The sequence below is a fragment of the Vigna unguiculata genome, chromosome 9, assembly GCF_004118075.2.
Source record: "Vigna unguiculata cultivar IT97K-499-35 chromosome 9, ASM411807v1, whole genome shotgun sequence".
In the NCBI taxonomy this organism is placed as follows: Eukaryota; Viridiplantae; Streptophyta; class Magnoliopsida; order Fabales; family Fabaceae; genus Vigna; species Vigna unguiculata.
The window spans coordinates 33317078-33341947 of NC_040287.1; the positions used below are offsets into that span (position 1 = coordinate 33317078).

The window sequence follows — 24870 nt, forward strand, 5'->3', positions numbered from 1 at the left end:
TAAAATATGAAAGTAAAAAAATGGAAGTGTATAATTTTCCCTTGTAACTATTAACTAAGTAGAATTTGTTCCTACAAATCGTAATTTAAATTGACGAGGGATTAAATCACTTAATGATTTAGTTTACATCATGAATTTTCGGAGGCTAAATTATATATTATAAGTTTTGTGCGAGAATTAAAAAAAACACTTTTTTTTTCTGTATATTAGTTGCAAAATACGTATTAATACTTTCGTTTGAATTTAGGGAATATTGTTTAAATGGATTTTTACAACTGCAAACATGTCTGGGCATTTATAAGCTTTCAAGTTAAAATAAAAGTTGTTCAAGGAGTGCAATATAAAATAGAAGGATTTATAACAACGAGGAATTTAATTTTGCGTAATTATTTGTAATGATCTAAAGTTTCCATGCTTTGTTTATTTAATCAACTACAGTTTCATGCAAATCCAGATTACTGTGCGTAATGCGTAATTTATACAAAGTCGTTGATTAAACAATTCGAGCTAAGGAATTAAGTGTTGGAAGCCATGTTTGGAGTTGAAACTTCATTGCTACAAATTGGACAAACCTTCTTAATTTGAAGCCACTTGCTTATGCAATCTGCATGATAAGGGTGCTCACATTGAAGTGCCACCACTGCTTCACCATCTTCATATTCAACCTGACAAATCACACAACGATCGATTCCACTTTTTCTTTCACCACGTTGGCAAGTATATGGGTTCAAGCACGTAGAGATTTCATTTGCGGATAATCCTCTCGTTTCTTCTCCTATAAACTCTCCCAACTCCATCAACTCTTCATAAGATAACTCGTCTGGATCAATCTCATCTTCTTCCACTTCCATTTCTTCATCATCATCGTTATCATTGCTTTCCTCATCTTCAAGAAACTGAAGATCAGAGTCAAACTCTTGACTCTCTACGAAGTCAGGATCATCATCATCATCATTATCAATAGAGGAGTCACTCAGATATTCATCACTTTCACTTTCAATGGTTGAAAGCATTGTGAACTCTCTCTCTTGTTCCTGCATGCTCAATGCTAGAATAAAATCGAAGTCAACTTCTTCTAGTTCAACGTAAGGGTTTTTGTGGGAGCACTGTTTTCCCTCTTCACCTTCCATTGAAGGAGAAAAAGGTGTTCCAATGAAGTCTGTGGGTTGATGACAAATCAATGCGACTGGGGTATTTGAGTGGAAGAACATAGAAATGTACACTTTGAGATTTCTTTTGGGGGTGAACAAACTTCAATGTAAAGTAATGGTAACCCTTTATCATGGATTCTTAATCCAGATTCTTGTCTATTCCAATGTATCCCACCGTGGCATTGCCAATGTAACGATCATAAACTTTGGACTTTCTTTTTGGATAAGACAACCTTTATGCAAAGTAATATCAATACATTTTCCCTAAGTTGCAATATACCTTCTTCCACAAAAGAAGCTATCCATTAGTCACTTCTTAACCTTTATTTATGTGCTACTATTTGAATTATTAGTACTTACTAATTATACGGAAATCAATAAAAAATAAACAAAAATGCTTTGTAGAAGAACACTTCAATAGCAAGTGTTTTGGACATGCGGCTGTCAAAAGTAATTTCTTAACTTTATGCCTTGTACCCTATATTTATAGCAAGTAGACCAAAAAATATGTTTTTGTTTTTCTTCGAAACAAATCAGAAACGTACACTGATACAAATTGGTTCGTATATGTAACCTTAACTAAACGGTTCTACCTTCTCTTCCTTCGCATAACTCTTTTCCTTCTAGTTATACCTTTTCTTGCAAACTTAGATGTATGGGATACCTTGATATCATTGACTGTTCCTATGTGATTGCCATTTCTAATGGCATTGCTTGCGTAGCTAGGTACTCCAAGACTACGATTCCTTTTACTCTTATATCTAAGATCTCTCCTAATTTCAACTCTAGCATGATGTCTCTTAGGTTGCAAAGACTTCCTTAGGTGGAAAGCTTTATAATCTCTCCTACGCGAAATTAATCTGCTCATTTTTGCAGATGTTATACTTTCATCACTGTAATCTTCTTTTCCAGTTTTAATGTAGAAATTTTTATTCATGTCCACTCTGACCCTTCTTGTTCTTCTTGTTTTCCTGGTATTGTTCATCTTAATACAAAAGAAAGTGCAGGAATATTCCCAGACATGGAAACAAGAAGAGAAACATGTCCACATCATTTTGCACGAAGAACGGCAAAGACATCCGCATATGCCCAATTTATGTACCAGATATAAGAACAGCAGAACTGCAAGTAAACAACAGAGGCATACCACATTTCAAATATGTCAAACTAAATAGTTTTTGGCTCATGTAAATACTAAAACAGAACATATATATACGATACCATCTACCAAACAGTTGAACTCACCAATGTACGACAGCATAAATACCATGGTTAATTTCAGGATATTGGCAATGCAAAAAATTTCGATATAGCACACGAAATCCCATGTTGGTCCACACACCGAACTGAAACGTATCCAAAGACAAATACATCAAGCATGAAGTGAAAAGTGAAGAAATGTATACATCAATCATAATGAGAGTAGAACAACCATGCATGGCCTTACCTGCAAGACTTTCCTGAAAGAAATTCAATTGGAGAATTAAATAGTTTCCCAATACCCTGTCCTAAGCCAGAAGCAAACGATTCAATGACGTTGCCCATATTCAAGAATCATAGAGCTGTAGGAGATGTTCAAGAACAATTATGGAAGACTACATTAAAGTATTCTCCCTAACTTTTGATATATTTTATATCATTTTGTGTATCCCCATATTAAATCAATACAATCGTTTAACAAACCCTAAAACAGATTCACACCCTATATCATTTTAATCCAATAAACCCAAGTAAAGTTAGAAAGATGAGAAAAGAAAACCCTAACAAATTCAAGAAGCGAAATAGATAAACTGTAATTTACACAGGCGCGAAAGAGTAACTACACACTTGCTGAATCTTGAAGTGCAAAGCTTCTAAACGCTCGGAAAGATAGTCATATACAGCGGGTGGAAATCACTGTCCGTGTGCTTTTGGCGTTACAGATCTGACGGCTGTTGATGCTTGGAACTGAAGAAACTGTAATCTCCTCCTACTATTTACATTTGTTGGTGATGGGTGCTTATACAAATCAACCAACCCAAATTAATTTGAATGGAAATGCGCTTTCATTTACCGACTTTCGTTGTAAAATGAAGACATTGGTTGTTTTATATATATGCATGCATCATATGGAAAATTCGTCAAATTATAATATGTGGTCTTGCATGTACCTGCTCGTCCCGTTGATATATCTATTGGTGGTATGAATTTAGTAGTCTCTTTTTATTAAATAGTTATCTAAATTAAATGTAATTCAGTTTTATTTTTAATCTACTATAAAATTTCAAGTAAATCAAATTGGGAATGTATAAACCCTAAACCATCAAATTCTTAAGTATTTTTTTAAAATATATAACTATTTTTTAATATCCAATAGTTTATTAATGAAAAAATAGTAAATAAAGGAATATGTATGATTTTTATATAATTATTATTAAATCACTAATATTAACTTGATCTCATACCGATAAAAAGGTTAAATAATCTTATAATTAAAAATTATAATATAAACTGTTATTAAGATAATATATTGCAACTTATATAATGTTATAGGGGTGAATTCAACAATTATTACCAATTTAAGGGCATTCACTGAGGGTTTGAGTTGGACACTAATGGGAATGAATTCAGTAAGCAATCTACTTATTTATTTTAAACTAATGGGAGTTTCTACAGAAATGGAACACTACTTTTAAATATTCTCCCTATCTTTTGATCTATTTTATATCATTTTGTGCTTCCCCATATTTTTCCATATTACCTTTAAAGCCACCGAAGTCCCTGGCCTATTTTAAAAGCAAAAATAAATAAATAGAGAAAATGCTAACAACTCTTTAACCTACTATTTTTATTCTATAAAGATTTCGTCACCAAGAAGTGAATAAATGTTTTGATTTGAACATTATAGCCTTCTCAATATCGAAACACCTGTCGCAATCTATTAGTTACAAATTCTAATTAATATATTTATATTTGATATAAAAGTCGAAACATATTGTGAATGGATTTATAGCATACAGAATACATAGAAGAGAATGGTGCATCAGGCAGTGTTTTTACAGTTCTATTTATACATAAAAGGAGATTTGGTAACGATGATGAAGGACAGATGAATGAACAAGATAACTTACAAATGGTGAACAATGATTTTCACTATATGCTAGAGGTATGTGAAATAACAATCTTTGTGTATTGATAAGATTTTTTTAGTGCTGTTGTTAAGTTCGTTTCCAAGTGGCCTCAGTTACCGGTAGAAAGATTCATTAAGAAAAAGTCAGGAATTTACATGCATCAAAAAGAAGTAAACAAACTTTTGTTCCCAAATTCCTGACTGTAACTTTTTTTCTACTCAGCTACAATTTTTCCATCTACTGCTATTTTCAAGGGGTCTACTACAGATAAGTCCGTGTTGGGAAATAAAATATTCACCTGCTCGATGGCTCTGTGAAAGCCTTTCATAAAGCTGCGAGCAATTTCGTCTTTGGCTTCTTCCAGAGCAGATGAGAGTTCTGATTTCTCCCGTTTCAGATCCTTTTCTTGGGCTTCCCACTCTAGTTTATCCTCAAGGCTCTTCTTCCTACACTTTTCGTAATCCTTCGATGTCAGATTCAGTTTAGCGTAGTGGCTATCGCATTCTTCACGAGCATAATCCAGTTGTTTGGTTAAGTCAGCAATTCTCTTATTGGCAATGACAAGCTCCTTTTGGCTTTCGCTCAAGACTCCTGTTTGGGCTTTTGCTGCACGAATCAGAAATTCAAATTTATTGGAAATGTTTGTCTCACCAGTAGGAGGAGCTTGGTCAGCAGGTTGAGAAGGTAGTTTTTCTTGCAATGGCTTGTTCCGATCGTGCGACACCGAGTGTCGGCTTCCGGTTGGGTTTGCCGCTGGATTTCCTGAAGCGACTTCATCTATGCCTAGACGACGCCTTTTAAGAGGATGAGAAAAACCAAACAAATGGGAAGGGAATGCTCGAGGGTCGGGCCGAACATTCTCTTGGCTTTGTAACTCTTTAAGCCCACCAACTATCTCTTTGCGTGCTATGGACATGGTGTTATCTGTAGAAGGGTAAACATGAAAAAAATGTAAGTGTGAAATCGGAAAAAGGAAGAAAAGGGAAAATCCTTCTAAGATATCGGGGAAGATTGGATTTTCACAAGTGTTTGTGTGATGATTGATAGAGTGAAATAAGACCTCAGCCAATTACGCTATTGATAAATGCCCAATATGATCGGGAAGAGATTTTAAACTCGAAAAAACAAAAAAGAACACGTTTGCAGATGTAACAAAGTGTATGTGCGGGGAATGTGAGAGGAATAAGAGAGAAATCGAAGAGAGTAAGTGCAGAGAACGTACCTAGTGCTGGCGAGGGTGTGAAGAGGATTGTGAAGGGTTGGGAAGTTAACGTTAAAAGAAGCAGTGTCGAGTTTGTATTAAATATGTGACGTTTGAAGAGACGTTGAAGTAAATCACCGGAAATTGAAGCGTTTCAAATTCTGGTTAAGTTATGGGGCATAAAGGTGTTCGAGGGCTTTGATAGGTTAAGAGTGATTGTACGGTAATAAATCCAGGGCTAATTAGGCCAATAGGATCAAATACCTATTGGATCAGCATTTTGAAACAAGTAGGGGCGGCAAATGGGCCAGCCTGGCCGGGCCGGGTTGGCCCGTTTCGGCTCGTTAAATAGAAACGGGTTAATAATCACAACTCGTCCCGTATAGGACAGGCTAACGACTTAGGCTAGGTTGGTTCGTCTAGTTTTTTTATTTTTTATTTTATTTTTTTAATTAGTTTTAAAATTTTTTAATTTGTTTTATTTTTTAAATTTGTTTATATATACAAATAAATTATTATTAAAGTCACATTTAATCAAATAAAATATTATTTTAACTTTTAATTGATTAGTTAATGTTTTTAATTAGATAAGTTAAAATAATTATTAAATTTACATATTAAATTATTCAATTATAACTAATAATTCAAACTTAATTTGTAGGTCTTAATTATTTAAATTACAATACTATTATATATTTATACATTTAAAATATATAATCTAAAAAATTAATCTTTTTAATTATTTTTATTTTATTTTATTTTTTTAAAACGGGCCAACGGGCTGGTCCGTACTTTGGCCCGTCAAGTTGACGGGCTGGACAGGGCGGGCCAGAACGGACTGACGGATTGAAATCTTCAACCCAGTCTGTTCCTTTTAGCACGGGCTGACGGGCTAGCCCGTTGGGTCTAACCCATTTTGCCACCCCTAGAAACAAGTTACTTTTTGAGTCGGAATATAACTTTCTATAGGATGTTATTATTAAGAAAGTGAGAGGCCACGTAAGTAAGAAGAACCATTTAAAATCCGATAGGTTAAATCATAGAAGTTCTCATTCTTTAAATCTTAAATAGATTTTTTCTTTTTTATTTGATTCGATTGAATTTTTATTTTGAAAAATTCGTTGTAATTAGGTTATTTTCGATAGTAATACATTAACGATATTAACTATGTGTCACGTGTTACTATGTGGTTTTTTATTTTTAATTTTATTTTTATAATTTACTTTAAAAAAATAAAAAAAATTGTCACATGTATATCTGACATTGTGCCACGTGACAGAGATAGTGTGATGTATCAGTGATGTCACGTGTCACTATTGGATGTGAAAAATCTCAATGTAATTCTTAGTTATTTTGTCCCAATTTAGTCCCAATTTTTTTTAAAACTAAATCAATTTCAGTCCCTATTCAAATTGAGACAAAATTTTTATTTTATATAAACGTCACAATGATATTTCAAATTAAGTTTTTATTTTACATTAAACTTGATTTCAAATATTTATATATCAATAATTTATAGACAAATGTTAGAGTTGGTTTAAAAATAACAACTTTATAAATTGAATTATAAAATTTAAAATGAACATATTTATTTTAAATTGTTATAAAATTGTTTTAAATTTTTTTATTTGAATTTATAAATTTTTTATTTTTAAAGGAACTCTAACATTTATTTATAAATTATAGATACATAAATATTTAAAATAAAATTTAAATAAATTTCAATGCAAAATATACATTTAAATAAACATAATTTTGTTAAAAATATTAATTATAACAAAAATACCATTGTAAAATTTATATAAAAAATAAATTTGATATTGGGATAAAATTGATTCGGTTTTAAAAAATTGAGACCAAATTAGATAAAATAACAAATACAGGGACTATATTGAGACTTTTCACATCCAATAATGGCATGTGGCATTGCCACTACCAAATCACATTGTCTCTATCACATGGCACAATATTAGATTGACACGTGACAATTTTTTTTTATTTTTTAAAATAAATTATAAAAATAAAATTAAAAAAAATAAAAAAAATCACGTGATACATAATTAATATTGTTAATGTACTACTAACGTAAAAGACCTAATTGCAACGAATTTTCCAAAATAAAAACTCAATTTAGTCAAATAAAAAAAGGGGGACCTACTTGAGATTTCGTTACAAAAATGAAGACCTCTAGTATGAAGAATTATTTAACTTAAATATTAAGAAATGAATCTTTAATGTCCTGGGAGGGAGGTTAGAAAGATAGGAGGAAGGAGAAAGAGATAAAAAAAAGGTGAAAACTAAAAGGTTAAAATATTTTATTGGTTCACGTTCTTGTACCAAAATGTCAAATAGTTCCCAAATTTTTTTAATCTTAATTATGTTCATATTTTTTGAAAATGTGCAACAATTAGGTTCATATCGTTAATATGGTGCTAAGCGCGTTAATTATATGCCACCTATCACTTCCATATATAAATATTATAGTGATATTTTTATTATAAGTGATATTTTTATTACATATTTTTTAAAATATTAAGTTTATTTAAATTTATATTTTACATTAAACTCAATTTAATTTAATTTTAAAATTTTAAATATATTTATTTTAACTTGTTATAAAATTATTTTAAAATTTTCTATTTAAATATATAAAATTGTTATTTTTAAATCAACTATAACATTTATATATAAATTATTTAAAAACATTTTGTAACAAATTAAAATGAATATATTTAAAATTTTAAAACAAAAATATAAGTAAAATATAAATTTAAATAAACTTAATATAGCTAAAATATTTAATAAAAGTATAAATTTTAATAAAAATATTATTATACTATTTATATCAAAATTTCATTTAATTTGAATTTGGAAGGGATGAAATCGGAGAATTAAATAGTTTTCTAATAGCCTGTCCTATGCCAGAAGCAAACGATTTAATGACGTTGCCCATGTGAGTTAGGGCCAAAACAACCCACATTGAAAACAAGCCCCATCAAAGAAGCTCGTAGGGCCAAAAACCCAACAAAAGCCTTATGGGTCAAGGCTAGCCCATGGACTTTCTTCTTCAACACGAAAAATATATTATTTTTTAAAATATATTATTAAACTTTCTGGCGACCTAGTTGTGTCTGACGACTCAGATTGGCAGAGCAAACCCAACAGCACGGACGAGTCGGGCGGGCCCGACGATCCAAACGTGCTCGACGACCTGAACAGGCTCGACATGTCGGACGCACCCAACAACAGGAACTGGCTCATCGACACAGATGGACCCGACGACCCGGACGAGCCCCCCAACTTGGACGTGCCAAATGACCCGAACGGTGTCCAGACCTGAACTGCCTCAACGACCCGAACGAGACTGATATTTCAAAAGCCCCAACAACCCAAATGATCTTAACGGGCTCATTTTGGTCGTCGTGCCCATTCGAGTCATCGTGCTTGTTCAGGTCGTCTGTCGAGCACGTATGGCTCATCGGGCCCGATTGAGTATTCAACCTTGTTTGGGTCATGGGGCCCGTCCGGGTCGTCAGGCCTGTTCATGTCGTTGGGTGTGTCTGGGTCGTCGGGTTCGTTCGGGTCTTCGGGCTTATTCTGGTTTTAGGGCTCGTTCTGGTCGTCGGACACGTTCTGATCGTCAACCTCGTATGGGTCAGCAAGCCTGTTCGTGTTGTCGGGCGCATACGGGTCGTCGGGCTCATTTTGGTCGTCGGGCCCGTCAAGGTCATCGGGTCCATTCAGGTCGTTGGGTATTTTTGGGTCGTCGTGCCTATCTGAATTTTTTGGGTTGTATGGCTTGTCCTTGTCATTGAGCACGTCCGGGTCTTCATGCTCATTCGGGTTGTCGGGCCCGTCCTGGTCGTCAGACACGTTTTGGTCTTTGAATTCGTCTAGGTCTTCGGGCCCATCCGACTCGTTGGGTCTGTCTGGGTCTTCAAATTCGTTTGGGTCACTTGACTTGATCTTTGACTCTAGCTTAATGTAATATTTTTAAGGGGAGCCTAACCCACCTTAGCCTTGACCCTAATCCACTAGAGAGGGGACTTTGAGGGCTGAGGCTTTTGTTTGGGCCCCCATTTGGGAGCCCCTAAAAAGGGGTTTACTGAAGAGTGGGTCAAGGCTGACCCATGGACTAAGGGCCAAATTGACACATATAGCTGTAGCAGATGATCAAGAACAATTATTACCGATTTCTTTAAAACTCACGGGAACTCATACAGAAATGGAAGACTACATTAAAGTATTCTCCATAACTTTTGATAAATTTTAGGTATAATTACTGATTTGGTATCCCAACTTTTTCGTTAAGTTCAATTTGGTACCCAAACTTTTCATTTGTTCAATTTAGTACCCCAATTTTTTAAAGAGATTCCATTTGGTCATCTCCGTTAAGATGGAGTTAACATCGTGTCCGTACAGGACACGTGCCAAGCCATGGAATTTTTAATTTTTTTTTTAAAAAAAAATTGTTCCAAAAAAAAATTTAAAAACTGCCACGTGACAAATTACAATCATGACATGTGGCAGTGATAATAGTTGTTTTCAATTTAGTACCCCAATTTAAATTTTTGGTTCAATTTAGTACCCAAATTTTTTAAAATGATCCAATCTCGTCCTCTTCAATTTGAGATCAAATTAGTAAATAAGCTTAATTACAACTTATATATACATATTACAATAACTTTTTCTAATATATACATCAAATCATTTCACCTAAATACTTAAATTATTTTATTTTTTACATTTTAACCTTTGTAATTTTTTACACATGAAATTTTTTACACTTGTAAAAAATTAAATAATTTGAATATTTAAGTGTAGTGATTTGATGTATAAATTCAAAACAATTATTTTAACATGTATTATAAGTTATAACTAAACTTAGTTACTAATTTGGTCTCAAATTGGAAAGGACGAAATTGGATTATTTTAAAAAATTGGGGTACTAAATTGAACCAAAAATTTAAATTGGTGTACTAAATTGAAAACAACTATTACCACTGTCACGTGGTAGTTTTTAAATTTTTTGAAAAAAAAATTTTGAAAAAAAAATTAAAAATTTCATGGCTTGACACGTGTCCATATCGGACACGGTATTAACTCCAACTTAACGGAAATGACCAAATTAAATCTCTTTAGAAAATTGGGTACTAAATTGAACAAACAAAAGTTTAGATACCAAATTGAACTTAACAAAAAAGTTGGAGTACGAAATCAGTAATTATACCTATATTTTATATCATTTTGTGCATCCCCATATTAAATCAATACAATCGTTTAACAACCCTAAAACTCTCTATATCATTTTAATCCAATAAACCCAAGTAAAGTTCGAAAGATGAGAAAAGAAAACCCTAACAAAATAGCTACAATTTACAACGGGTAATTTACCAACAAGAAGTGAATAAATGTTTCTGATTTGAACATTATAGCCTTCTCAACATCCAAAACACCTGTCACAATCTATTAGTTACAAATTCTAATTAATATATTTATATTTGATATAAAAGTAAAAACACATTCCTGCGTGAATGGATTTATGGCATACAGATTACATAGAAGAGAATGGTGCATCACGCATTGTTTATACACTTATATTTATACATAAAAGGCGATTTGGTAATGATGATGAAGGACAGATGAATGAACAAGATAACTTACAAATGGTGAACAATGGTTTTCACTATATGCAAGGTTGTGTAAGCATATGGAGCGGCTGGAAGAGGGTGAAATAACATTCTTTGTCTATTAAGCTCGTTTCCAAGTGACCTTAGTTACCACCAGCAGAAAGAGTCAATTAAGCCTTCAAGATCAAAGATTCATTAAGAAAGAAGTCAGGAATTTACATGCATCAAAAAGAAGTCACGATTTTACATGTTCCAAAAGTAAAGAAAGATCAAGGCAAAACAAACTTTTGTTCCCAATTCCTGATTGTACTTAAACATTTTTCTACTCAGATACAATTTTGCCATCTACTACTATTTTCAAGGGGTCTAGTGCAGAGAAGTCCGTGTTGGGAAATAAAATACTAGCCTGCTCAATGGCTCCTTGAAAGCCATCCATAAAGTAGCGAGCAATTTCGTCTTTGGCTTCTTCCAGAGCAGATGAGAGTTGGGACTTCTCCCGTTTCAGATCCTTTTCTTGGGCTTCCCACTCTAGTTTATCCTGATGGCTCCTGTTCCTACACTTTTCGTAATCCTTCGATGTCAGATTCAGTTTAGCGTAGTGGCTATCGCATTCTTCGCGAGCATAATCCAGTTGTTTGGTTAAGTCAGCAATTCTCTTGTTGGCAATGGCAAGCTCCTCTTGGCTTTGGCTCAAGGCTTTTGATCTTTCTTCTGATTGGACTCCTGCCGCACGAATCAGAGTTTCAAGTATATCGAAAAAGTTTGTCTCACCAGTAGGAGCAGCTTGGTCTTCAGGTGGAGAAGGTAGTTTTTCTTGCAATGGCTTGTTTGGATCGTGCGAGACCCAGTGTTGGCTTCCGTCATCTCTGCATAGACGACGCCTTTTTGGAGCTTGAGACTCGGTCTTTTCAGAATCCGCCGGAACATTTTCTTGGGTTTGTAAGTTTTTAAGCAGACGAGCTATCTCATTAAGTGACAAGGCCATGGTGTTATCTGTAGAAGGAAAAAGAAATGTAAGTCACACATCAGAAAAAAGGAAGAACCGATACTGTTAGAGTGAAAGAAGACCTGAGCCATTTGGCGATACATGCCCAAGATGTTCGGGAAGAGATTTTAAACTCGAAAAAGTGAAAGATGGAACAATACCAAAGTGTGTGTAGAATTCGAAATGCTCGAGCAATGCAACTATTTTGGTGAAGTTGAACAGGGACAACAACATTCATCATTGTTAAGATTTCCTTTACAAAAAAGGTGTCATACAGGAATCAAAAAGGGATAGATTTTGTTCACAGAAGCTAAAGTGGCCCAAGGTTCAGAGGTGTAATAATCCATGGTTGAATGAATGTGAGAGGAATAAGTGAGAAATCGAAAAGAATAAGTGCAGAGAGAGTACCTGGTGCTCGCGAGGAGGAGATGAGGAGGGTGTGAAGAGGGTCGTGAAGTTAAGTATAAGCCAATTCATCGCTAAAACCGAAAGAAGCAGTCTTGGTTGTCGCGGATAATCAGGTGAACGAGTAGTAGTGACGGACAAAGCGGATAATTTAATATTTTTTTTTTTATAAATGGTGCGAGTAGGGATGGCAACGGGGGGCGGGGCGGGGACGGGTTTCGCTATCCCATACCCATCCCCGCATAAAAAACTCATCCCCATCCTCATACCCAAACCCAACGGGTATCAAACTTTTTTCCCATCCTCATCCCCACCGGGTAACGGGTATAATCTCGTACTCATATCCGTACCCGTGTTCTAACTACTTCAATATTAATTTTTATAAAAGAAAAAAATTACGGTAAAGAAAACATAATATTATGAAATATTCAATATTAGGAGGATTTTCTTCGATGTCAAATACCTTAAAATAAATTATAATTGTTTACATTTTATATTAGAATACCAAATAAAATTTCATGTGAACCAAAACATTTATTAAATTTGCAAACTACAACATTGATGGACTTAGTTGATAAAATTAAAAAATATTTCAAAAAAATATAAAAGGAAAACAAATATTCAAATTAAAATATATTTTAAATGTTTGTTTACTTCAATTTTTTAAATTCTAATGAATCTATTTTTTATACACTAATAAAAGTTATAATATATCACTTGATCAAAATGACACAAAGCACAAATAATAAACATAATAATAAAAGGAAAACAAATATTCAAATTAAAATATATTTTAAATGTTTGTTTACTTCAATTTTTTAAATTATAATGAATCTCTTTTTTATACACTAATAAAAGTTAGGTATAAATACACATTTGGTACCCAAACTTTTTCGGAAAGTTCAATGTGGTACCCGAACTTTAGGAATGTTCAATTTGGTACCCCAATTTTCTAAAGAGGTTCAATTTGGTCCTCTCCGTTAAGTTGGAGTTAACACCGTGTCCGTACAGGACACGTGTCAAGCCATGAAATTTTTATTTTTTTTCAAAAAATTATTTTTTTTTTCAAAAAATTAATTTTTTTTTTCAAAAAATTTAAAAAAACTGCCACGTGTCAGTTTATCATCGTGCCACGTGGCAGCTTACAAGCATGACACGTGGCAGTGTAATAGTTGTTTTCAATTTAGTACCTCAATTTAAATTTTTGGTTCAATTTAGTACCCCAATTTTTTAAAATCATTCAATTTAGTCCTCTTCCATTTGAGACCAAATTAGTAAATAAGCTTAATTACAACCTATATATACATGTTACAATAACTTTTTCTAATATATACATCAAATCATTTCACCTAAATACTGAAATTATTTTATTTTTTACATTTTAACCTTTGTAATTTTTTATACATGAAATTTTTTACACTTGTAAAAAGTAAAATAATTTGAATATTTAGGTGTAGTGATTTGATGTATAAATTCAAAACAATTATTTTAACATGTTTATATAAATTATAATTAAGCTTATTTACTAATTTGGTCTCAAATAGGAAAGGACGAAATTGGATCATTTTAAAAAATTTGGGTACTAAATTGAACCAAAAATTTAAATTGGGTACTAAATTGAAAACAACTATTACACTGCCACGTGTCATGCTTGTAAGCTGCCACGTGGCACGATGATAAACTGACACGTGACAGTTTTATAAATTTTTTGAAAAAAAAATTAATTTTTTTAAAAAAAAAATTAAAAAATAAAATAAAATTTCATGGCTTGACACGTGTCCTGTACGGACACGGTGTTAACTCCAACTTAACGGAGAGGACCAAATTGAACCTCTTTAGAAAATTGGGGTACCAAATTGAACATTCCTAAAGTTCGGGTGCCACATTGAACTTTCCGAAAAAGTTTGGGTACCAAATGTGTATTTATACCTAAAAGTTATAATACATCACTTGATCAAAATGACACAAAGAACAAATAATAAACATAATAATAAAATTTTGACATAGATTTTGTATCTTTTGAACTTCATTATATGTTGGATAGTGACAAAAAATATTCATAGAAATTACATTAAATTTTTATATTGTAGTAAATAAAAGTTATTTATACAATTAAAGTGGAAAAAATTACAGTATGATTAATAGTGAGTTATAAAATAACAAATAATTAGATAGAATATATCGAAATATTATTCTACATGATGAAAATAAACAATAAATAAAAATATTAAAAAACTAACAAATGTGTGTTTTAGAAATAATTTGAGAGACTATCGAAAGAAATCGCACAAGAGAAATCAAATGTATAATTAAGGTATGATAAAATGAAAAATACCTTAGAGAACTAATTATTAAATTATGTTTGAAGTGGTTAAAATTAAATAGAAATATCATTAGTGACCAAAAAATTTGTCATTAAATTACAAATAAATTAGTAATTAAATTGGTCACTAAATCAAGTACCGTTTCGATCATTGAATCGGTCACTAATTTAGTCATTGATTCAGATAATAAATCAACTACTACCACCAACGACGAAAAATAGTGACTGATATGGGTTACTGACTAAATCAGTCACCATTTCATGTTTTTCTTGTAGTGAATTATCATATATTATTCCTAAATATCATTATATATATATATATATATATATATATATATATATATATATATAATTTTAACCACTTCAAATAGAATTTAAAGTGAAAAAATTACATTATGATTAATAATGAGTTATAAAATAAAAAATAATTAGATAGAATATAACGAAATATTATTCTACATGATGAAAATAAAAACAATAAATAAAAATATTAAAAAACTAACAAATGTGTGTTTTAGAAATAATTTGAGAGACTATCGAAAAAAATCACACAAAGGAAATCAAATGTATAGCTAAGGTATGATAAGACGAAAAATATCTTAGAGAACTAAGAAAACTTTTCAAATATCAACATATATACCTAATGGTTGAAAAATAACGATAATTATTTTAATGAAACAAAAGAGTTCTTCAAATTAAACAAAAATTAATAATAATAATAAGTAAAGAATTTTTTTTATATTACCTTAAATTGAGAGTATAAACATTCTCATGTGAAAGGAAAATTTATAATAAATAAAAATATTAAAAGTAATATAAATATTCAAATGTGAGGCATAATTTTTTTTATTAACATACATCATTTTAACATAATTACATAAAGGTTATGATAAGATAAAAAATATATTGGAGATGAGAATGAGGTTCATGACAAATGAAATAATTAAAAGAAATAAAAAATAGAATATATATATATATATATATATATATATATATATATATATAGGAGTGAGTTGATTAATTGTGAATATTTTAATAATTTAAACGAGAATAGAGATATGACGGGGACGGGTATTATGGCGGGTATATGTATATCCCCATACCCATCCCCATACCCAACTGAAAAAGTCGGGGATTCCCCATACCCATACCCATACCCAGTCAATGCGGAGATTCCCCGTCAAAACGGGGACGGGTTCGGGCAATACCCAGGGGGACGGGTTTATTTGCCATCTCTAGGTGCGAGTGTCATATCATGTTAATATATATTTATACGTAAAAAATTATAATTAAAATTTAAATTATATTTTATTAGGTTAAATTTAATTAAAATTAAAATTAAAATTATATTTTATAAGTTTATATTTAATTAAAATTATATTTTAATTTATATTGTATTTTATTTTGAAAATGTTTTAAATTTTTGCTAAGCCGCGAGATATATAAAGATATTTATTGACTAGAGATAACAAAAATACTTGTGCTCACAGATAAAGAGTCTTCTTAACCATTATATTGGTTAAGATAATTAATATGCATTGAATCCTATAAAAAGTATATAGATAAATGTGATATTAAATTAAATGACTTAATCACTATTAATACAATTTTATTATATTTAAAAGACAAAAATGTACATAAATATTTTACAAGTGTGTTTTATATTTTATTTAATGTTCAACAATAAAAGTTAAAAAATAATTAAATAATAAAATAATTATATTTAATGTTGTTGAATTTAAATATAATTAAACTTAAGAAAGTTTAAATTAATATAAGTTGTTTATTATATTTATATATTTATTGTATATTATTTGTTATTTATTATTTATAATTATTGTTTATTCTTCATCATTTATTTTTTCTATTATACATATTTAATATATTTATCATATTTATTATCTGTATTTTTATTTATTTATTACTTTATTTATTTGAATTTTTATCTGAACTTCAATAATAATAATAATAATAATAATAATAATAATAATAATAATAATAATAATAATAATAATAATAATAGTAATGCTTAATCATTCATGTGTATCTTGCAAAGGTTCACGTATTTTCAACACTCAAGAACTAGAACGTGGAACTTATTATAGTATCTTGCCAACCAACCTCAACATCCCAATCGAAAAATTAATTTATTTGACATTTATGGATACATTGAGCTTATGCGTATCTATGTTTTACCTACAGTAATATGTCGGCAATCACAACTTTGTCAGTGGTGCACTGTTTATGTTTTATAGTTCAGTGTTATTTTTCTTCTTTAGTATTTTTTAATTTCCTTTATATATTATTATGTGTTATAAAATGTCTTTACCCCCAATAAGCTTACAATGTTGTGTACAATAAATCAAACCAATGGATGTCAACATACAAATAGCATATATGTATTGAACTTTACAACAAATGATCACCAAACTCATTGTAAAAATACAAGAAGCAAACAGAAGTTGATTCTCATTTAAAAAGTAGTATATATATATATATATATATATATATATATATATATATATATATATATATATATATATATATGATTTTTTATTTAAATTATAGATATTTCAATTGATTTATGTCTATTTTATGTTCTTTTTTAAATTATTTATAGAATTACTTTCCAACTACTAAATAGAAGAAAAAAAAACAAGTTATATTTTTATAACGATTTAGAAAAATATATCACAATTTGAAATTTACACAATAAAAAGAAGTAATGAAATTTTTATTTTTTTAAAAAATTAAGATTTATATTATACACAAAAAAATAAAAATTCGAAATATATGATATCAAACTTTGAATTTAAAACTCAAAATAGCAAACATAATTAGTAAAAATATGATATGAAAGTTTGAATTTAAATTTCAAAATCCAAAAAACTATAAAAAATTAATTTTTTTTAATGTTTTTAACAACTGTTACATATTTCTCTGTTTCTTAGAAAAACTTAACAATAATTAAAAAAAAATTGATAACATAGACATTAATATATTATTACAAAATAAAAATTATAAATTCTTAAAATTTCTAAAGATATAAAAGTTACTAACTTTTAATTTCAATATATTTTCAAGACTATGATATATATTTTCAAATTTGAAATTCAAAAAATAATAATAAAGTTTGATAACATACGCATCATATATTACAAAGTAAAAATTATAAATTCTTAATATTTTTAAAGATATAAAAGTCACTAACAATTTTAATTTTAATATTTTTTCTAAAACTAAGAAATATATTTTCAAATTTAAAATTCAAAATATATGGTAACAAAAGTTTGAATTTAAAATTTAAAATCTAAAATAATTGTAAAAAAAACTCTAACATATGGTTGATTTTTTGTATTTTTAGTTCGTTTACTATTTATGTTATTTTACGTCGTCTAATATTTATATCTTTACATAGTATATATCTTGTAATTTATGCATACATAATCTATTATCTGTAGTTTTATATTTTATGTATCAATTAACATTTATTGTTCTAACGTGTTTATTAAACAATTTTTATATTGTTATTTTTTTTTATTATTAAAGAATTTATTACTTACATTTTTCTACATTATGTAATCAGTAAAAATTAAATTTGATTTCTTAATTTTGATTAACTCAATGTTAATTTACTGTCTAAATAATTATATACAATATATTTTGTTATATATATAACTTAAATACATTTTTATCATAAAAATATTTAAAAGATTATTATTTAATTTTATAAAATAAAATACTTACATTAAATTTAACTATACTTTTATAATTTCAAATTTATTTAATAAATATACTATAACTTTTAAAATCCCGTGGGGTAAAATTACTTATTTTAAAAATAGGAAGGAGAACAAGGATTCCTTTAGATCTTTTATGGTAGAATATATTTCAACCTTAAAGTATTGCCTAAAAATTTGCATTCCACAAGTCAACAAATTTATGTCGAACGAAGGTTACAGCCACATGGTTCTCTTCTCAGCACTCAAACTTAAGAATGTGGAGTAACCATGATTATGATATTATCCCTAAAAACCTATGTATAAAAATATATTGATCTTTCAGTATAGTAAAGGCATGGATTAAAAATTCAGTATAGTAAAAAGTTAAAACTTGTATCCATTCAAATACGGTCAGAGAAACACTAAGAAACAACAAAAATTACTTCAGTGAACACCCCTCACCAAAACAAACACTAGTGCTCGCCATCCTTAATCTTTATGATTATCTTTCGAAGGAACCTTTGATTTCAGTTCTTTAGGAGTTGACTTCTCTATAACCCTGAAAAGTTGGCACAAATTTTATTACAATCTATGAATTACATATTTTAATTAATATAGAGATTTTGATACACAATAATACTTTATAATTATGGGATCGATTGCATACTTTACTTTTAAATAACACTCTTCTTACTGGTTTTCAATCATCAGTATTATAGCAGATCATATTCAAGTAAACTCAATGTGGGTAATAGATTTGAGTATCAGTGGATAGATATCTGGAGTAATCCATCAACGTATTAATGCATATATATACATACATATACATATATATATATATATATATATATATATATATATATATATATTTATTTGTACTTTAGTATCCTACTCAAACCAAACCATTAATATCCTTATCACATCTCTGTTCTCCAAAACATCAAAAGATCATATATTATAAAAAAATTATAAACACCAAGTACAAACTTGATTTGTCTTGTTTTTATATAGTTTAAGAGTAATTAAGAAAACTAGCCAAACTACTTCTGCCCTTCTATCTTTATAATTAGAGCATAACATGATGGATTTTAAACTAGAAAAAGACAAGCCAATTCCAACCTAAAAACAAGCAATCGAACCCAAAGTAATTAAAAATTATCATCAGAAAATATTCTAAGCTGTCATTTAAATATTTATGGCAATGACCTAAATGACCAAAAGATACGGCCAATTTAACAAGAAGATAAATAAATCAAGTGAAGGACGAAGCAAATTAACATGTTTGTTCAATATTTTGCACAAACTGTGAATAAAGCGAAAAAAATTGCATGATCCGGAGGATTCTTCAACAATTTTTTTCTGATTCATTGCTAAATCTCTATCAATTAAGCAAATAATTAACATAGAAAGAGGAAGAGAGATAGAAAAGAGAGACTGACTCGGCAGAAGCTGCGGTTTCTTCTTCAAGCCAGTGACGAATGTGCTTCACGTTGCGCTTGAAGATGGACGCAGATTGCTTCACGTCACTCCTGAGGAGGAGAACGACGGCGCTTACACCGGCCACCGTGAGCACGAAATTCGTCAATCCCATCTTTTCTCTTTGATTTTATCCTCGCTCTGTTATCTCTGGTAAAATTTCTTCTGTCTTGTAGTGCGAAAAATGAGGGTAGGTTTCTAAAGGCTTTTGGAAGCCCAATAGTTTATATAATACACACATTATTCATGTATTAACGAAAATCTTTACTTAATTGTTGTGTATTACAATTACAATAATCAATCATGCGTGAATTATTTTTTGAAATACAAAAAATGGCAACAAATTCAATTCTTAACACCGTGTTAAAAAGAAGTATATTATTTTAAGAGAAAAATAATTTATTGATACAAAAAATATAAATAAAAATGATTTGTTGGTTTTAATAATAATTAGATTGAACAAAATAATATGTGATAATAACTCCGTATTACGCGTTCAACACTTTTCCTTAAATTCCTATTTTGAACTCATAAATATCTGCAGCACCAAAAAAAGACTATACATACCTTTGTATTCTGAAAACCTATTTGATTTGGTGAGAGGTGCAAGCAAAGACGCAATGGCAGTGGGAAAGAACAAGAGGATATCGAAAGGGAAGAAGGGTGGAAAGAAGAAGGCGTTAGTGTCCATTCCCTTCACCTCTTAACTTTCACCATTTTCATGTATCTTTCTTCTGTAACTCTCTTTTTGTCTTCTTCTTCAGCGCTGATCCTTTTACCAAGAAGGATTGGTACGACATCAAGGCTCCTTCAGTGTTTCAGGTCAAGAATGTTGGCAAGACTCTCGTCACTCGCACTCAGGGCACCAAGGTATAACACTTTTCTTTTCTTTTTATATAATTTCTCGTCAATTTTTTTTTTTTTTTACATTTACGTTTCAATGATCCTTCGCTTATCTGCATGTGTTCTCACTAACATATAGTGAAATTTTGTGTATGGATCCGTGAAACTAATAAAACTAAAAGCTGAAGCCTTAAAAGTGGAATTTATCATACACGTTAGGCCAGCAGGTTACACATGCAACGTGTGATTTAAATGATAACGTTGATATATGTTTAAGAACCAAAACGACATTGATTAATTTAGGGATTTTGTTGACATCGCTCAACACTTAAAAGTCCGATTACAAACGAGTGATTAAGGTTAGATGCAATTTAAATTACTGAGCTTGATGTAGGCTTATAGATGGTGACATGATGGCTGTTTTACACTACAGATTGCTTCGGATGGGCTCAAGCATCGAGTGTTTGAGGTCTCGCTGGCTGATCTTCAAGGTGACGAGGATCATGCTTTCAAGAAGATTCGTTTGAGGGCTGAGGATGTTCAAGGGAGAAATGTTCTGACGAACTTCTGGGTATGAATATGATAGTTGCTGAGCCTCCTTTTGGTCACTGTAATTGACTTACATGATATTAATCATAGTTAAGATTGTTCCTCTGTAAATGTAGGGAATGGATTTCACAAACGACAAGTTGAGGTCATTGGTGCGAAAATGGCAAACTTTAATCGAGGCTCATGTCGATGTGAAGACCACTGATAATTATACTTTGAGGATGTTCTGCATTGGGTTTACTAAGAGGCGAAGTAACCAGGTGAAGAGGACCTGTTATGCACAATCGAGCCAAGTTAGACAGGTATAAATAATCAAATCCACTTTCTTGCTTCTGATATGCAATGTTGGTTTCTTTTCAATCTGATTTTCAAATATAATGAGATTTGAATATATTCCAGCCTTCATTGGGTTAACTTGTCTGAACATGCTTTTTAATTGAATCTCTGTCTCAATATCGAAAGTGCCTAAGAGAATATCAGAAATTTGAAGGATGTCAGCTTAAGTTATATCATTACCTGTTTGTTATAATGTCGCAATTACGAGATTCTCTTTCTGAACTCGAGAATTGGAAGATGGGTTTTGCCTATCTTAATTATATCATTACATGTTTTCTCTATTTCTTTAATCGTAGGATGATTTTGTATATTTAATTGCATAAAACACGTCTTTAATTTTTCAGATTCGAAGAAAGATGAGGGAGATAATGATCAACCAAGCAACATCCTGCGATTTGAAAGAACTGGTCCGTAAGTTCATCCCTGAGATGATTGGAAAAGAGATTGAGAAGGCAACCTCCAGTGTCTATCCTCTACAGAATGTGTTCATTCGTAAAGTTAAAATCCTGAAAGCTCCGAAGTTTGATCTAGGGAAACTGATGGAGGTACACCCTTTTCATTAAAAAATTTCTTACCCCTCTGTTCTTATATGTCAATGAATGTTTCAATGAGTTAATGATTCCTGTATTTGAATGAAATTAGTCAATCATTGTGGTATCCATCATTGAATTATTGAGTGTACTGTTAATGGTTTGAACCAAAGTTTTTATACGCTGAGGATTCATTTTCCCCTCTATTTTACTAACACTTCATGTTTTCGATTCTTTTAGATTCATGGGGATTACTCAGAAGATATTGGTACAAAAATTGATAGGCCTGTCGATGAAACAATGGTTGAGGGAGCCACTGAAGTGGTTGGAGCTTGATTGACTCATAATGCAATTTTGTGTTTTGAAATACTTCTAATTCAGTTTTGTTGACATTTAGAAACTACATTTGTTATTTGGGCCAAATTTTCTTGTTGGCTTATTAGTTATTTTGTTGTTATTTCCAATAAATAACTGGTGCAATCTTTGAACACTATTTATGAAGATATTTTATGTTGCATATCAGAATTAAACTTCTACTCACCAGTAATTGCTTCATTTCTTGCACCTTATTATGGGAGCTTGCTGCCTTTGTATATTTGTTTTTTTTTGTGTGTGCATAGGATTCAATTGGCTTTAATGAATCCTATTCACAGTCAACTAGAGATGGCAAATAAACCCGTCCCCGTGGGTATTGCCCGAATCCGTCCCCGTTTTGACGGGGAATCCCCGCATTGACTGGGTATGGGTATGGGTATGGGTATGGGTATGGGTATGGGTATGGGTATGGGGTATGGGTATGGGTATGGGTATGGGTATGGGGGGTATGGGTATGGGGGGTATGGGTATGGGTATGGGTATGGGTATGGGTATGGGTATGGGTATGGTATGGGTATGGGTATGGGTATGGGTATGGGTATGGGTATGGGTATGGGTATGGGTATGGGTATGGGTATGGGTATGGGTATGGGTATGGGTATGGTATGGGTATGGGTATGGGTATGGGTATGGGTATGGGTATGGGTATGGGTATGGGGGTATGGGTATGGGTATGGGTATGGGTATGGGTATGGGGGTATGGGTATGGGTATGGGTATGGGTATGGGTATGGGTATGGGTATGGGTATGGGTATGGGTATGGGGAATTCTCGACTTTTTCAGTTGGGGATGTGTATGGGGATGTACATATACCCGCCATAATACCCGTCCCCGCCATATCTCCATTCTCGTTTAAATTATTAAAATATTCACAATTAATCAAGTAACCCCTATATATATATATATATATATATATATATTTTTTTTTTTTTTTCTATTTTTTATTTCTTTTAATTATTTCATTTGTCATGAAACTCATTCTCATCTCCAATATATTTTTTATCTTATCATAACCTTTATGTAATTATGTTAAAATGATGTATGTTAATTAAAAAAAAATTATGCCTCACATTTGAATATTTATATTATTTTTTAATATTTTTATTTATTATAAATTTTTCTTTCACATGAGAATGTTTATACTCTCAATTTAAGATAATATAAAAAAAATTCTTTACTTATTATTATTATTAATTTTTGTTTAATTTGAAGAACTCTTTTGTTTCATTAAAATAATTTTCGTTATTTTTCAACCATTAATTATATGTTAATATTTGAAAAGTTTTCTTAATTCTCTAAGATATTTTTCGTCTTATCATACCTTAGTTATACATTTGATTTCCTTTGTGTGATTTTTTTCGATAGTCTCTCAAATTATTTCTAAAACACACATTTGTTAGTTTTTTAATATTTTTATTTATTTTTTTTATTTTCATCATGTAGAATAATATTTCGATATATTCTATCTAATTATTTTTTATTTTATAACTCATTATTAATCATAATGTAATTTTTTCACTTTAAATTCTGTTTGAAGTGGTTAAAATTTTATATATATATATATATATATATATATATATATATATATATATATATAATGATATTTAGGAATAGTATATGATAATTCACTACAAGAAAAACATGAAATGGTGACTGATTTGGTCAGTAACCCATATCAGTCACTATTTTTCGTCATTGGTGTCATTGGTGGTAGTAGTTGATTTATTGTATGAATCAATGACTAAATTAGTGACCGATTCAATGATCGAATCTGTACTTGATTTAGTGACCAATTTAATTACTAATTTATATGTAATTTAATGACAAATTTTTTGGTCACTAATGATATTTCTATTTAATTTTAACCACTTCAAACATAATTTAATAATTAGTTCTCTAAGGTATTTTTCATTTTATCATACCTTAATTATACATTTGATTTCCTTTGTGCGATTTCTTTCGATAGTCTCTCAAATTATTTCTAAAACACACATTTGTTAGTCTTTTAATATTTTTATTTATTGTTTATTTTCATCATGTAGAATAATATTTCGATATATTCTATCTAATTATTTGTTATTTTATAACTCACTATTAATCATACTGTAATTTTTTCCACTTTAATTGTATAAATAACTTTTATTTACTACAATATAAAAATTTAATGTAATTGCTATGAATATTTTTTTGTCACTATCCAACATATATTGAAGTTCAAAAGATACAAAATCTAT

At 30.3% G+C, this 24870-nt stretch overlaps 5 protein-coding genes across 5 annotated transcripts; 1 reads left to right on the top strand and 4 right to left on the bottom strand.

Moving 5' to 3' along the window:
- Positions 1-371: 371 nt before the first annotated feature.
- Positions 372-1233, bottom strand: LOC114164517 (E3 ubiquitin ligase BIG BROTHER-related-like). Its single transcript, XM_028049228.1, has one exon. The coding sequence runs from the start codon at positions 1209-1211 to the stop codon at positions 516-518; it is 696 nt and encodes a 231-aa protein (XP_027905029.1). The 5' UTR covers positions 1212-1233; the 3' UTR covers positions 372-515.
- A 3178-nt stretch (positions 1234-4411) lies between these two features.
- LOC114196018 lies at positions 4412-5590 on the bottom strand. The gene is made up of 2 exons (XM_028086504.1): positions 5484-5590; positions 4412-5185 (listed from the first exon to the last, which is right to left on the bottom strand). The coding sequence occupies exon 2, from the start codon at positions 5175-5177 to the stop codon at positions 4476-4478; it is 702 nt and encodes a 233-aa protein (XP_027942305.1). The 5' UTR covers positions 5178-5185; positions 5484-5590; the 3' UTR covers positions 4412-4475.
- Positions 5591-11334: 5744 nt separating this feature from the next.
- LOC114195988 lies at positions 11335-12584 on the bottom strand. Its single transcript, XM_028086453.1, has 2 exons — positions 12486-12584; positions 11335-12085 (listed from the first exon to the last, which is right to left on the bottom strand). Exon 2 carries the CDS (start codon positions 12075-12077, stop codon positions 11415-11417), a length of 663 nt encoding a protein of 220 aa, XP_027942254.1. The 5' UTR covers positions 12078-12085; positions 12486-12584; the 3' UTR covers positions 11335-11414.
- A 6317-nt stretch (positions 12585-18901) lies between these two features.
- LOC114164636 lies at positions 18902-20316 on the bottom strand. The gene is made up of 2 exons (XM_028049374.1): positions 19967-20316; positions 18902-19086 (listed from the first exon to the last, which is right to left on the bottom strand). The coding sequence occupies exons 1-2, from the start codon at positions 20116-20118 to the stop codon at positions 19017-19019; spliced, it is 222 nt and encodes a 73-aa protein (XP_027905175.1). The 5' UTR covers positions 20119-20316; the 3' UTR covers positions 18902-19016.
- Positions 20317-20471: 155 nt separating this feature from the next.
- Positions 20472-22764, top strand: LOC114164541 (40S ribosomal protein S3a-like). The gene is made up of 6 exons (XM_028049251.1): positions 20472-20682; positions 20768-20873; positions 21280-21417; positions 21512-21697; positions 22076-22276; positions 22502-22764. The coding sequence occupies exons 1-6, from the start codon at positions 20624-20626 to the stop codon at positions 22595-22597; spliced, it is 786 nt and encodes a 261-aa protein (XP_027905052.1). The 5' UTR covers positions 20472-20623; the 3' UTR covers positions 22598-22764.
- Positions 22765-24870: the final 2106 nt, after the last annotated feature.

What these genes read in the sequence shown, in the direction of transcription:
- LOC114164517 (XM_028049228.1), bottom strand. Translation starts at nt 1,211, where the DNA reads ATGTTCTTCCACTCAAATACCCCAGTCGCATTGATTTGTCATCAACCC.
- LOC114195988 (XM_028086453.1), bottom strand. Translation starts at nt 12,077, where the DNA reads ATGGCCTTGTCACTTAATGAGATAGCTCGTCTGCTTAAAAACTTACAA.
- LOC114196018 (XM_028086504.1), bottom strand. Translation starts at nt 5,177, where the DNA reads ATGTCCATAGCACGCAAAGAGATAGTTGGTGGGCTTAAAGAGTTACAA.
- LOC114164541 (XM_028049251.1), top strand. Translation starts at nt 20,624, where the DNA reads ATGGCAGTGGGAAAGAACAAGAGGATATCGAAAGGGAAGAAGGGTGGA. An exon ending in AATCGAGCCAAGTTAGACAG is followed by an intron (nt 21,698 to 22,075) that starts GTATAAATAATC and finishes TTAATTTTTCAG; the next exon opens with ATTCGAAGAAAGATGAGGGA. An exon ending in ATCTAGGGAAACTGATGGAG is followed by an intron (nt 22,277 to 22,501) that starts GTACACCCTTTT and finishes CGATTCTTTTAG; the next exon opens with ATTCATGGGGATTACTCAGA.
- LOC114164636 (XM_028049374.1), bottom strand. Translation starts at nt 20,118, where the DNA reads ATGGGATTGACGAATTTCGTGCTCACGGTGGCCGGTGTAAGCGCCGTC. An exon ending in GAAACCGCAGCTTCTGCCGA is followed by an intron (nt 19,087 to 19,966) that starts GTCAGTCTCTCT and finishes CCAACTTTTCAG; the next exon opens with GGTTATAGAGAAGTCAACTC.